Below are 14,561 nucleotides of genomic sequence, written 5' to 3'. Positions count from 1 at the left end.
ATGATTCCATTTGTCATCTTTCAAATGCTCAAATGGACCTGTAATCTCACTGATTTGAATATTGACCCACCTCACAAAAAAATGTACATAGCAATCCATCTGTGCCCAACCTTGATCTCTACATAAGTTGGAAATACACAATTGGACATTTAAAAACCTGGGTATCATACTTCCTATAGGAACTAACATCTGGGGAATTCAATATAAACCCAAACCCAATTTGATAAGATTCACTACCACACCAGGTATCAGAAAACTCCTCAAACCCTCTAAACAGCCTTAACTTCAGTCAGGTAAGTAAAACTGGAGTATAGGGACCCAGCATCTAAAAAGCTAACCCTAGAGTTCTCCCTAGGTAAAAAGGAGCTTAGGAGAAATTGCCCCAGCAGCCTAGACACTATACTCCAATTCACTCTACCACAGATATCTCACATCCTCTCAACTGTGGCTGGGGGAGGTAGGAAGGCTGTCTGAATTCAGAGGAACTAACAGAAAGGATCGAGAACATGAACAATTACAAAGCAAGAGGCAAAGGAGACTTACTTGAGACAAAGTTATCCGTACTCTCTGCAAAAAGGACAAAGAGATAATTAACACATTTAATAAAAAACAGAATGGAGTAAGACAGCCATTTCTGCCAGTCATCACCTTTCCCCCTCACCCTGATGTATCATTGCTTTGACAACTTTACAGCTACAGGCCAGCTATCCCATTTTATCACCTTAGTGTGATGTCCACAGTGTTGGGGGAGAGACTGAAGATAATCACTCTGATTGGAAGAGGCATCACTGTCTCCACACCTGGAGGTCATGCTGTTTTCACTGTGGCGAGAGGAGTTGGAACCTCAGCCCTCTTGTATCACTCCACAGTTATTTCTTTGGATCCCAGGGAGAATAGTGATGGTGGAGGGAGAGATGTAAGGGTAAGAAGTAAAGAGCATCGGGGAGAGAAGCCTGCTTTTTCCATTATATTCTGAAAGTGCTCGTGCTTGAAGAATGAAAGTCCAAGCATTTGTGTTAGAAGGCAAATAAAACAGGTTGTTTTGTGGTGCTCTAACCCCAGAACAGATTTCATGCCCTGTATGTACTGATTATCTCTGCTCTTCCATGACATACTTCCCTCCATCTCCCAGAAGAGTTGACTTCTCTTCTATTTCCCTGTTAATATCAAGAGACCCTCTACATTGACAGATCACAAAGATATACCTTTTTCCTGAAGTAGGAAGCTTGGGAAGGTGACATCCTGAAGTGGCCTTTCTACCAAGTACCTATGATACACTCAGTGAGGGCATGAATGAAAACTATAGTCCCTTGATCCAATTTTTCCACCTTGCCAGTTCCATCAGGCTGTAGCCAGTAAACAGTCTTCTGTAATGACCTCAATGGAAAGTGATGTTTTCTTTGGGAAGGCTTAACCCAGACGCTTCTGACATAACACTAGTCAGTATCAATTCATTGTTTTCTTAGGCTGTTAAGCCTCATCTGAATTCCTGGTCTGATATTCCTGCTGCCTCCATACTCTAGGTGACAAAATGCCTGACCAATTTTTTTTTTAATGGTCATGCCCTGACAGCCTGAAAGAACAGGGTTGCCAGATCAACTCACAGGTTCATGCTGATTTGCATGTTTTTCATAAGGTTCTCATTTATTAGAGAATATTCTCACGTCAGCCAAATGTTTTAACCGAGTCTGTGAACCCTGTAATCTGCCAATCAGCCTATGAATGCTTAAATCCTTTAGCTGCTGTCTGGAAACACTTATCCATCCAAGAGTCACATGGGCACTGAAACAAGGTGCCACATTCACAGCACAGAACCCATGGGTGGATTTGGGGTTTCACACTGTTGATGGGTAGGGATAATAGTAACTTGCTTTGAATAGGGACTCACACCTAAATCTGAATGGGAGAATGGACTGGGAAAAAGTGTTGGGAAGTGGGGAGAGAAACATCCTTGTCAGATCATCACCTGAATACTTTGTTCTAGGAAGAATATAGTTCACATCTTTCAGTGGGCACAGGCCCGACACACTCCTGGGAAGGCCCCCAACAATGGAAGCAAGTAAAGCCCACAGAAAGGAAAACAGAGCCAAGAACTTCTGTTCAACCATGCCTGATCATAGCCAAGATACAAATATGGCTCGAAAGCAAAGACAACAAGAGATCTTTCCTCTCTTCTCCCTCCAAAAAAGTCAAAACCCAGGTCATAGATGAGAAGAAATGGGCTTTTTTGCTTCTTTGCTCACTAACACATGCATCTCATGTATACAAGCTTCATTTAAAAACAGCTAGAGTCAAACTTTCTCCCTCTGATGATGATGCTGCTAAAATGGCCACCCTTTTCCCAGCTCCCTATACTGCACTGACAGCAGTACCTCTGAACCCCTACTATGCCCTCAGGTGGAAGGCAGCTGGCATGGTCAAGGGAAATGGTACCAGAACCTTAGCTTACAAGCTGGACCTGACCAATTCAAGCCTTTTTCTACTACTCATTCTCCTAACAGACCTGGCCCTAAGGCTTCAAAGAGAAGCCACCAAATGACCAAGTGAACAACCAAAATCAGTCAGAAAATATTTACTAAGGGTCTACTATGTGCCAGCAATTATGCTAGGTGCTAGGAATACAAAGAAAGGCAAAAAACAATCCCTGCTCTCAAGGAACTCCTATTCTAATACAAACAAGCTGTCTATAGGATAAATTGGTGATAAATCAATAAGGGGAAGGTACTCAAATTAAGGGGTATTGGGAAAGGCTTCCTGTAGCAGGTGAAAGTTTATCTGGGACTTGAAGGAAGACAGACAAGCCAAGGCAGAAATGAGGAGGGAGGGCATTCTAGGCATAGGTAATAGCCAGTGAAATACCCAGTCAGGAGATAAGCCTCAAGGAACAGAAAAGAGGCCAGTGTCACTGGATTGAATGCCTAAGTATTTTCTGTGAAAATTCCCCATTGACATCTGACTGATTTCCAAACTCAGCCTAATAACACTTCCCTTCTCTTATACCCCTCAATTACTATTTCCCTAACTTGAGAACATCTTTAAGTCCTGATCTTCCTCCTTCCACCTGTGGGTAATCATCCATCTTCCTCTGTTTTTTTTTTCTTCAGACTATTCCCTCTAATCTTTATTCCTTACAGCATCCCTCTCTCTCAGACTCTGATCTTTTCTGACAGCCTCTCCAGGCCCAAAGGACCCTAAGCAGATCTGGCATCACACTTTTTAAAATAACCATTCTGGACAGAAGACCACTCTTTGTATCAAAGCTGGAGTCCATTTCTAATGTGCCCACTACTTCTCTGATCACATTCTTATTGGTGGAACCTATTTTTAGAATGCTCCTTAAATGTCCCCTTTGATTACTTTCTTTCCTCATTTGTACTTTCAGACTTCCTTGGGGCTCAGAATAGTCATTCAAGGGAGAATTCATGCTTCTCCCAAATCCCTTTTACTAAATACATCTCCACATTGAGAAAGCTTTTATTCTATTTCTTTAATTATTAACCTGTGCCATTCTTGCTCTATTTCTGACTCATGATACATGAAAAGGAAGCAAAAACCCCCAACTCAGGATAAGCCCTCAGATGGCTTACCCCGGGGAGCCATTCCCAAAATAAGATGTCTCAAGTTGTTTTCTTAACAGAGACAAAGGGGGAATAGGGGTTGTTTAGTTGAAAAGCAACTACCAGTGGAATAATATATTGTGAGTATACATGAGGCTAGGGAATGGGACGATCTCTACCACAACAGCAAATCTGAATGAGGGCACTGAATCCTGAAGTATCAGGTTCCTGATAATAAACTTGCATTTGCTGTGATATCTTTATCAGCTTGGAATGCTTCCTTCTGGGACCCCAGGATCTGATCCACCCCGTTCTTGGAAATATTGACAACACTATCCCCTGGTCCGATGTCTTTCCTATCAGAGGATCTTTTTAAAAGAAGACGGATTCTTTGTCAGCAGGGTTTAGATGGCCTGAACTAAAGGTAATCTGTTGGAACCTTTCTGTTCAATTTCAGAAATTCTGCTGATTCTCACATTTACAGACATATCTCTAAGATGCAGCAGCATCTTAGTGGAATATCACCCCACCCCTGGAAGAATGCCCTAGGGAGGGAAGAGTACGCATATCTCTCCACACCCTTCATGAGTAGAAAGAATATACCATGTATTCCTACAGTTGCTTTGCTTCCTAGGTTGGGGAGACAGGGAAGGTGATGGTAAGAATAGGCCTTATTATTCTTCTCTAGCTCCATCTCCCAAACAATTCACCTTTTTGTATACATTCATCCCTCGTCACTTTCATATGACTTTTCCATCTGTTCCCTGTCACCACTTTTTCATCATGTATTTAATTCCAACATGGCTAAAAGTGAACTAAACTCCCTTTTCCCACCCCAATACCCAAAGACCCCTTACCATCTCTATTTCTTTTAATGTCACCACCATCCTGAGTCATCTTTTACTCTAATCTCTTACCCAATCCAATTGCCCAAAGCTCCTCAATCAAACCTTGATGATATCTCTTAAGTCTGTACCCTTCTTTCTGCTTCCATAGTACTTCACCCTAATTAGGCCTTCATTACTTCTCACCAGGATTACTGGAATAGCCTCTTAACTCATCTTCTTACTTCAGATCTGTCTCTTCTCCTATCCTTTCTTCACACTATTGTCTGAACAATCTTCCTAATACAATACCAGTCTTCTTCTCAAAAAACTTTCTGTAACTCCCCATGCTCTATTTAGCATGTTTATTTGGCATTCAAGACCTTCCCTAACCTGGCTTCAATTAACTATTCAAACTTATTTCAAATTACTCCTTTTCTTCTAACTTTATGTGCCAGTCAAACTCCATACTCATCTTACTCTCTCCCATTTCCATGCCTTTGCTGACACTGTCCCCCAATGTCTAGAATGGATGAATACCCCCTACCCAACTTCTCTGCCTGTTGAAATCCCTCCCTTCTTTCAATGGAGTCACCACCTCCTCCAAGAAACTTTGCCTGCCATTTTCCTTCCCTCAGTGAAAATGTTTTTTCCCTCCTCAAATTTTTCATCCAACTTTCATTAGATCTTTTCTTTCGTACTTATCACACACCCTACTTGTATCAGTTATTAGTGTATGTCATTTACCCACTATTATGTTGTAAAGGCCTACGAGAGCTGACAGCAAGAGGTGTGTGCATATATGTGTGTAAATATATGTCACACATATATACACAGATGTATATATGTAGATGTGTATGTTCAGTTATTATACACATATATACATATGCATTCATATATTTATTATAGATCTTTGCATCCCTACTGCCCAGCACAGTGCCTTGTCCATAGTAAGTATTTAATAATGTTTGTAGTACTGAATTAAATTGAAATAAATTATTAAAAAATCACTGCTCTATAATGAAACTAAACTTTCATGCAATGGGTCTAAGAAATTATAGCTGGAAATGTTCCCAGTTAAGGGGCAAATGAGTCAGATGGTATAATTCATAGTAAAGGTCTTCTAGGTCTCCCCAAGGACATCCCCCTCTTCCCCTGCTACCTACACTCACATACACATACACACCACCACCAACAGTACCGTCATCACCAGCATATTCTAGAAGTTATTCTGATGAATTTTGATGTCTGAATGAAAAATCAAAAGGTATCTAGAGTCTTTGTCAAAAAAATAGAGCCACTGAGTTTTATAAAAGGGCAGATTCCTGCATGTCTGAAGAATACAAAAAGCTGCTTCACTCCCACAGGATGGAAGGGAACTAAGTTTTCTGGATACCAGACACCACTCCATTGTTTCTGGTCTCTGTATATTCACTTCCCTGACAGGGCCTATAAAAGGGAAGTCCAACTTAACCTCACTGATCCCCTCTCTTAGACAGCAAAATCAGTCCATTCAAAGACTTTGACAGTTCACTGCCTCACCCAATCATCATCATCATCATCATCGTCATCATCATTGTTATTGTTGTTGTTATTATTATATAATTGTTATTATTATTGCTGGCATTAATGTAGAATTTTAAGATGTACAAAGCATATATCACCTTATTTGGTTTTCAAAACAGCACTGTGATGTAGGTGCTATGGGTATAATTATGCCCATTTTACAGGTGAAGAAAGAGAGGTCCAGTGACTTTGCCATGGTCACATATTTATTGTGTCCAGAGGTAGAACTTGCACCCAAGTCTGCTGACTCCAAGTCCAAAGGTTTTGTTTGTTTATTTGTTTGTTTGTTTTTCCCACTACAGGATGGGTGATTTCAGAAAGAGAATACTAAGTTTACTTCTAGGTAGTCTTTTTAAAAGAAATGATTTACACTTTTCTAAGCAAATTTATATGTGTTCCTCCTTGCACATGGTGGAATGGATCAAATGACCTCTAAGCAACCCTTCTAACTCTAAGAATCTATAGAGCTAATCTTTGCACTAAGTCTTATACACAACCCAACCATCTCTGAGTTTGAGAACTCTTTGTACTCAAAGTGAAGGCCATAACTATTTCCATCCTCCAGAAGACTAAGGAGGAATGAGCCAATCAAAAAAATCTCTTGGACTTAGCCCACTAGGATCTTCCTAAGGCCTGGGCTTGGAAACTCCCTTGAGTTTCCCCCATATGTAGTTTTCAGTAACTGAAGCATTGCAGTCCCTATCATTTCCTTAGGAAAGATTGTTCTCTAATCTCCAGGGTCTCCCTGGGAAGGTTTTCTCAACATGCAGCCTCATTTTTCCTTTTCTTCCTTTGCTCCCAGTACTCCTCATTATAGCCCTCTTGCACTAAGTTAAATAAGGCATCCTGAAGTTGACACTTCTCAGTTATTTGTGGACTGCAAAGTCCCCTTTCACAACAAGCAAACAATACACAGATTTAGCTCCTGATGTCTTTTTCTCATCCTAAACTACTCTTTCCTTTACTCCTCCCTTACAAGAAACTTTAAGGGGTTATCTAGTTTAGCAGTTCTCAAACTTTTTGCTCTCAAGACCTTTTAACACATAAAACTTATTAAAGACTCCCAACAGGCTTATACTTATGTGGGTTATATCCATCAATATTTACCACATTGGAAATTCAAATGTCTTAGTACTATTATGAAAAACAGTTTTGACCTCAGGGACCTCCTAAAAGGAACTATGAATCCCTAGGGATCTCTGGATCACACTTTGAAAACTGTTGCTCTAGTCTATCCCCTATAAGCAAATACCTAAATCATCTAAGAGTGGGATGCCTGATTCCTAAATTATCACTTTATAGAACAAGAGATTACATAATCCTCTTAAGTAACCTAATTCACTGCCTGTTAACCTTTGCTGGGCTTTTCTTCTTTCTGATCCTGAAATTCTCTAACTAATAGAAGTACTTGGGGGTGATCCAGCCCAGATTGTGCGGAGAGTGAGTGAAAAATTATCAGCTTCCCAAGGTCATAATATAATTGAAGCTCCTTAGATTGTTGGAGTCATTGCCCTTAGCCCATTATCTCCTCTTCCCTGACTCTATCACAGACTTATTTCCTTAGTACACTTCCATAATTTCTCACACCCCCCCCCAACCCTGGCCATAAGGAAGTGTGAGGTGGGGAGAAGGGGGAAGATTGGACTTAGAGTCAGAGGGCCCAAATTCTAATTCCAGGTCTGACACTACCTGGCTGTGTGGCCTTGGACAAGTCACTCCCCCAGCATGGATCTGTTTCTTCCTCTGTAAGATGAGGAGGTTAGTCCAGATGATGTCTGAGGTCTTTTCCATTTCAAAATATCTATGTATGTCTCTGCTTCAGAGGGATGGAGGGTTATGCCCTTGAATATGTAACCATGCACATATGCATGTCTGCTACCCTCTTGGAATGGTAGCCTCTTAGAAGTAAGATATGTATCCAGATTGTGCTGACTCAGCACAGTGGTTCTAGTCGAATTCAATTTATCCAATCAATTCATATTGGTAATATAAAAGCACAGTTGTTTTCTCTTCCCCACCACAGACTACTGAATATAACTGGAAACTCTTGGGGAGATTGAGTCTACCCCAAAGTGGGAAAAAAAACTGCATTCCCCTCACCTGGAAAGGGTTCCTTGAGGAAATGACCCTTGATGGTCTGATTGGCTGTGCCCAGATGGTTTTTGGCAATGAGGGTGTAGTTGCCATTGTTATAATGGGTGGGCTTATTGAAGAGGAGGCAGCCTTCAGAGACCTCACCCTCCTGGTAGTACTCCACCCGAATGATCTTAGATTCCCTCAGCGGCTGCCCATTGTGCAGCCAGTGCAGGGTTGGGGGTGGGTTCCCCCGGACCACAAACTCGATGCAGTGCTCCAGACGCAGTTCAGGTTCTTCTAGGCTCATCACACGTGGAGGATCTGCCAAAGGGAAGAACATCTAAATTGCTGAGATATTTCAAGCGTTCATATCCTGGAACCTTGGAGGAACTGGGGCTTCTCATCACAGATTTTGCCTACTTTCTTTTTCAAAAGATTGTCTAGAGGAATGATAGCTCCACCAGCTGATAAGTGGAAAGTCATTTTGGTTCAGCCAGACTCCCAAGATTCCTCTCAGTAGGGTATCTCCATCTGTGCACCTTTCAGAAGCTTGTCTAGAGAGGTAAGGGACAAGATCCAAAACTATGCATGCTTACAAGATCATCTCAGGAGAGGCCTTAACACACCTCTACAAGCAGTGTCTACGCATTGCAGACACACCTCTACAAGAATTAGGTACTCCTCCCCCCTTGCCCAGACTCAGAAAAACCATGTGTGTACATTAATACATGTGTACATTATTTCCCTGTCCTTTTCACAGCTTCTAGGCAAGAAACCTTCAACTCTAAGTCAGCTCTACTGATGTCCCTTGTTTCCCACCCCATAGGCTCTTCTGAGCCCTAGGTTCTCTCACGGAGATGCCATATGCCCATACTCACAGTAAACGGTGAGTGCCACACTAGCATTACTCATGCCCACCACATTTTCAGCAATGCAGGTCAAGGTAAAGCCATTGTCTTCACTGGTGACATTGACCAGGGTCAGGTTGATGGCATGAACATTGGTCCAGTTAAGGTTTGTCTGAAAACCCCAATGGAAAAATAATGGTCAAGTCACCTCTAGCCAAAGTTCTTTTTTACTCCCCACCACCGCCAAATTCCTTTCCTTTCCCCTCCTACGTCTAACACAACCCAAAGGAGAGCAAGGTAGGAGAGCTATAGCTGTCCACACACTTTTAAACTACATTAGGTGCACTTAATTATCCAAAAAAGACAAGTCCCAAGTCCAATGTCTATTTCTCCCTTTAACCATTCAGCTACAATTCCTTTTTAAGCCCTTGGTACCTTGGAGCTGAGAGAAGCTCACTTCTAAGACTGTGTGGTGATTACACTTGACCTGTGTTCACATCTTTTCCTTCCTAAAAGCCTACCTGGTGGGTATTGATGGACTGCAGTCCTGTGACAGTCCAGTCCACATCAGGCAGAGGGGAGCCAGAGCCATTGCAGGTGATGACAGCATTCTCCCCTTCTCTTACTGTCAGGTTAATGTGGCTTACACTGATCTCGGGTAGGTCTAAGGGGTAAGAGAAGACAAAAGAATTATCAGCAATGGTTGTGCAGCTGTATCTAGGCTTAGGAAGGCTATCACTCCCTCCCCTACCTCAGTAAACAGGATTCACATTCTGGAAAAAGTCGTAGATGAGATCTGGGTAACAAGACAGCAATAAAGAACAATGGAAAGGATTACCTTGGGCAAGTCACTTAATTTCCCTGGCCTCAGTTGTTTCATCTGTAAAATAAGGGAGTAGATGATCTCTGAGGTCCCTTCCAGTTCTAAATCTTTGAGCCTATGATTGCTTAGCAGGCTCCAAGGTGTGCATGATTACCTTAAAGAGAAACTGTCCCAAGTATGAAGTCCTAAATCAGACTCCTCCCCACAAATCAACGAGCATTTATTCAAGTAACTATTATGTTCTAGGCACTGTGCTAAGAACCGGAGATACAAAGAAAGGCAAATGATAGTCCTTGCCCGCAAAGAGTTTACAACCTAATGTCTTTCAGCAAGTGGTTGCATAGAAGCAGAAAACTATAACATAGTTTTGCACCTGCAGTCAGAGGGACCAAGTTTCACGCCTTGACTCTGCCACTTCGTAGTTATGTGACCATGGCTAAGTCCTCTAATCTGTCTGGATCTCTGTTACTTCAGCTGTAAAATGAGGGCATAGGTCAAGATTATTGCTAAGGTCTCTTCCAGTTCTAAATCTATTCTCCTATGCTTCTTTTATAGTTGGTCAGAAGCCTCATGCTAAGCCAAGGTAGATGGACAAACAGGTTTTGTCCCTCAGAGTCCTAAAGACCAGAGAAACCTGGTCTTAGAAGAAAATTCAAAGCCACCTCTTCACTAAATATAAAAGACAAATAGATTTGTTGCTGTATAAAGATCCTACAACAACAAAGATCCATTGAAGAATGTCTCTTAAAGAATCTCCTAAAGAAGAAAGGACAAGACAGCTAGGTTATGCAGTGGATGGAGTACAGGCCCTGAAGTCAGGAGGACCTGAGTTCAAATCTGTCCTCAGACACTTACTAGCTGGGTTGACCCTGGGCACTTAACCCTGACTGCCTTAAAAAAAAATGAAAAGAGAAGAAGAGAGAAGAGAAGAAAAGAAAGAAAAGAAAAGAAAAGAAAGAAAAGAAAAAAAGAAAGAAAAAAAGAAAAGAAAGAAAAGAAAAGAAGAAAAGAAGAAAAAAGAAAAAGAAAAGAAGAGAAAAAGAAAGAAAAAAAAAAAAGAAAAGAAAAGAAAAGAAAAGAAAAGAAAAGAAAAGAAAAGAAAAGAAAGGAAAGAAAAGAAAAGAAAAGAAAAAAAAGAAAGAAAAGAAAAGAAAAGAAAAGAAAAGAAAAGAAAAGAAAAGAAAAGAAAAGAAAAGAAAAGAAAAGAAAAGAAAAAAGAAAAGGAAGGGACTGCATCTGCCTTTTTTGCTTTCATGGTAACATGCAAGCAGGTATTTAATTTACTTGAGTTGTTGGGCTCAGGAAAGAGTTGTCTCTCTTCTTAGGCAACCAGTAAGATGGTAAATACTAGGAAGGTGCTTGACCTCATCACCACACTATGGAACAGACTAGTAATCAACTTTTTTTTCTCTCCCAGGGTGGGTAAGGACTCTACAATTCACTCCCGGCCACCAAAACTGAACATTTATGCAGTTTCAATCGACACAATTTATAATTCCCTAGCTGAAATAGACTGGTCCCATCCCCCTTATTAACAGCTTGACACAAAGCAAAAGGTGCCCTTGACCTTCTCTCCACACAGACAACAGGACACACCGATTGATCACAGCTCTAACTCACAGCTCAGCCCACAGAGCACCATCCATGGTGCACGTGGCAGGCAGCATCTAGATGCCAGGCACTTCCCTCCCACCTGCTTTAGCCTGCCCAAGGGAGAAAAGAGCTGGAGAGAGGTCAAGGAAGGGAACAGTGGAATGTGGAAAGTGATGAGAAGTTTCCCCAAGGAACACACTCTCAGCAAATATACTGACTTTTGAATAGGTAGTTCATGTTTTCGTGACCATATGAAACACTACTCCAAATCACTAATAAGAGAAATGTAAATCAAAACAACTTTCAGGTATCAGCTCACAGCTAATGAATTGTAAAAGATGGAAACAGTCAACAATGTAGCAGTTGTGGCTAGAGGGGCACATTAATGCACGGGCTGGTAGAAATCTGAAGTGGTTTAACCATTCTGATGAACAATTTGGAACTATACTAAGAAAGTGATTAAAATGTCCATACCCTTTAACCCAGAGATCTCACTGGTAGATATATACCTCAAAGAGGTCAACAGTGAAAATAAAGGACCCATAAGCAATAAAATATTTACTGTAGAAACAAATTAAATGACCGTCAATTGTGAAATAGCTTTGTCACATATGCATGTAATGGAAGATTACTATGCTATGAGAAAGGATGAGTTTAAGGATGGGTTTAATGAACATGGGGAAATGTAAGAAGACCAACCCCATATGAACAGATGCAAAGTGAAGGAAACAAAGCCAGAAAAAGAATACCTACAATGACTACAATAATGTGAATAGAAAGAGCAACAACAATACAATAAAACTGAATGGCATGAAAGCTTAATGACCACCATATTCCCAAAGAAGAGCTACATTGAACACTTCATTGTAAGTGTGGGGGAATATGAGAGTGAAAGTCTGTATATCAGGCATCTCAGACTTTTTCAACGTCTAGGTTAGTTTTGCTGAAATGGTTTTGTTCTAAGACTCTGTTTTGGAGGGGATAAGGAGGAAGGAATCCATTGGGAAATGCAGGTGGTGTAAAAACAATAGATACACAAAATATATTTTAAAATAATTTTAATTTAATTATATTTTTAATTAGTGTTTTAAATGTGTATGTTGGTATACTGTTTGCCATGCATTTTAGGCAGCATAGAAAAATGGCTAGACTGCTGTATTTGAGGTACAAAATATCTGGATGCAAAGTTGACCTTTGACATTTGAAGAGTGAACAAGCTGATTAAACCTCTAAATACCTTAAGTAACTCTTTAAGACTTATTGATTACGTGATAGACATAAATAATCTGATTTTATCCTCACAACAACCCTGTGAGATAGGTGTGGGAAAACTTCATTCTCTCCATTTTATCACTAAGGATACTGAACGGAGCTCAAGGATGAGAAATGACTTGGCTAAGGTTATACAACTAATAAATAATGGAGTATAGACTCAAACCCAGCTCTTTGGATTCTAACCAGTGTTCTTGCCCATATATCATGCTGCTTTTCCCAAAATAACAAAATTAAATCGCATTAAGAGAAGAAGATGGAGAGGAAGAAGCAAAAGATACTTAAAAGGAATATGGTTAATTCTCCTGCATGCCTGAAACCAACTTCTATAACTGTCCCCAAAATGGATAGGGATGGCACAGTGAAATAGGGACACTGGAATCTGCTTGAATCCCACATGTGTTTCATAAGATCAGGGCTGAAGGAGCAGTAGGAAAATCTGGAGGTCATAGTTTGACATAATAATTTTTGGCCCCAGCAGTAGAAGATAAGAAGCCTAGGCCTTGCAGGGGCAGGGAGAAGACAGGAGAATTGACATTTCCATTCAGCCTACTTACCACACTGGGTGATGTTCATACGCTGCAGGGGAATTCGAGAGCCATCTGTGCTGATGCAGAAGAGATTCTGACTGTTCAGTTTGGCCTCACCCTGCTCTTGCCACAGCTGCATCCAGCGGATGTCACAGCTACAGTTGAAGAAATTTTGCTCTAATCTCCTATGGACAAAAATAGAGAAAGAAAATCATTCAACCAAAGAACAGGGTAACTCCTAGAATTTTACTAGAGAAGCAGAGATAGCTCACACCTGGTCTTCATAGATTAAGGGAAGAGTGTATTTAACAAAACCTTATAAAAAACTGCCAAAAGTTTACTCATCTATGATTTTTTTTTCTTTTTGAATTACAAAAATTAGGGAAAAGATGAATTAAATCTGCTTCCTTTTCTATTCACCAGATAGTAATTAATACACCTCACCCACAAAATGGATTACATCATTCCATTGCTCAAAAATTTTCAATGGCTCCCCATTACCCACCAAAGAACATTCATGCTCCTCAATCTGGCAAAAACTGACCTTTCTAGAATTATCTTACACTGCTTCCTTTTCAAATACTCTATGCTCTAGCCAAACACCACTGCCTGAACAAAACCTGCATTATCCCACTTCCTGCTGTGACATGCCATTTTCTAGAACTAGAACATCTTCCATTCCTACCTCCACCTGTTATAATCACAACAATCTTTCAAAGGTCCCCTGGGACTCCTTTTCTGTATCCCCAAGTAAGAAGTTTTCTTGGAAGTCATATTAACCATGTTTACACAACTTAGGTAAACTTACCACATTCTATTTAATATTATGGTTGATTGGTTTACATGTCACAGAATCACAGAACTCTGAAATCATAAGAGACCTCAGAGGTCATCCAGTCCAACCTATACTTGATTAAGAATCTCGTCTATAAGATGCAGACAAGTGGTCATTCAGTCACTGTTTAAAAAACCCAGGAGCCTTGTCTTCCTCTCATTGACTCTTTCTCAGCACTTAAGCATAGAATTTTGCATTTACTAGCATTTAATAAATGCTCATTGTATTGAATTTTGGAAAGAAGCAAGAAAAGAATGCAAGAAGAAAAGGAGACATTGATTTCAGAAAGCCAAAAATACATATTAATGTTTGGGGGACTTTACCTTGGTGGGACTAGGGAGCCACTAAAGGTTTTCCTGATCAAAGTGAAGAGATTTTTCAATGTAAATTTGGCTGAAATACATAAAATTGACTAGAAGAGGAAGAAACTGAAAGTGATGAACAGTTAGAAGGTCATAGCAATAATCCAGGTGTAAGTTAATGGGGTCCTGAAGTAGGAAAGGAGCCTTAAAATGGAAAGGAAGATTTTAAAGACTCATTATCCTAGAGTACAAAAGAAGATGAACCATAAATAGCAATTTGTCTTAGAACATTCCCATCAGATGGTCATGCAGGCTTTACTTGAAGACCTCTGCTA

The 14,561-nt window shown here is 40.5% G+C and overlaps 1 protein-coding gene across 4 annotated transcripts in view; it reads right to left on the bottom strand.

Moving 5' to 3' along the window:
- The window catches only part of NTRK3 (neurotrophic receptor tyrosine kinase 3), a 471,829-nt gene that overhangs the window by 307,818 nt on the left and 149,450 nt on the right, over positions 1-14,561 (bottom strand). For 2 of the 4 annotated variants that reach the window (XM_020964678.2, XM_020964695.2), the window contains exons 5-9: positions 13,117-13,274; positions 9,393-9,535; positions 8,902-9,043; positions 8,048-8,344; positions 544-567 (exon numbers count right to left, since the gene is read on the bottom strand). In XM_020964678.2, the coding sequence (XP_020820337.1) occupies positions 544-567; positions 8,048-8,344; positions 8,902-9,043; positions 9,393-9,535; positions 13,117-13,274 (764 nt within the window). The remainder of the gene's footprint in view (positions 1-543; positions 568-8,047; positions 8,345-8,901; positions 9,044-9,392; positions 9,536-13,116; positions 13,275-14,561) is intronic. The other 2 variants (XM_020964687.2, XM_078151146.1) reach the window with 1 other exon arrangement.

Source organism: Phascolarctos cinereus, unplaced genomic scaffold (genome assembly GCF_003287225.1).
Source record: "Phascolarctos cinereus isolate Bilbo 61053 unplaced genomic scaffold, phaCin_HiC Scaffold_3;HRSCAF=262, whole genome shotgun sequence".
NCBI classification, from domain to species: domain Eukaryota; kingdom Metazoa; phylum Chordata; class Mammalia; order Diprotodontia; family Phascolarctidae; genus Phascolarctos; species Phascolarctos cinereus.
Note: the sequence above shows the minus strand (reverse complement) of the source record. Positions and strands in the feature narration are given on the sequence as shown.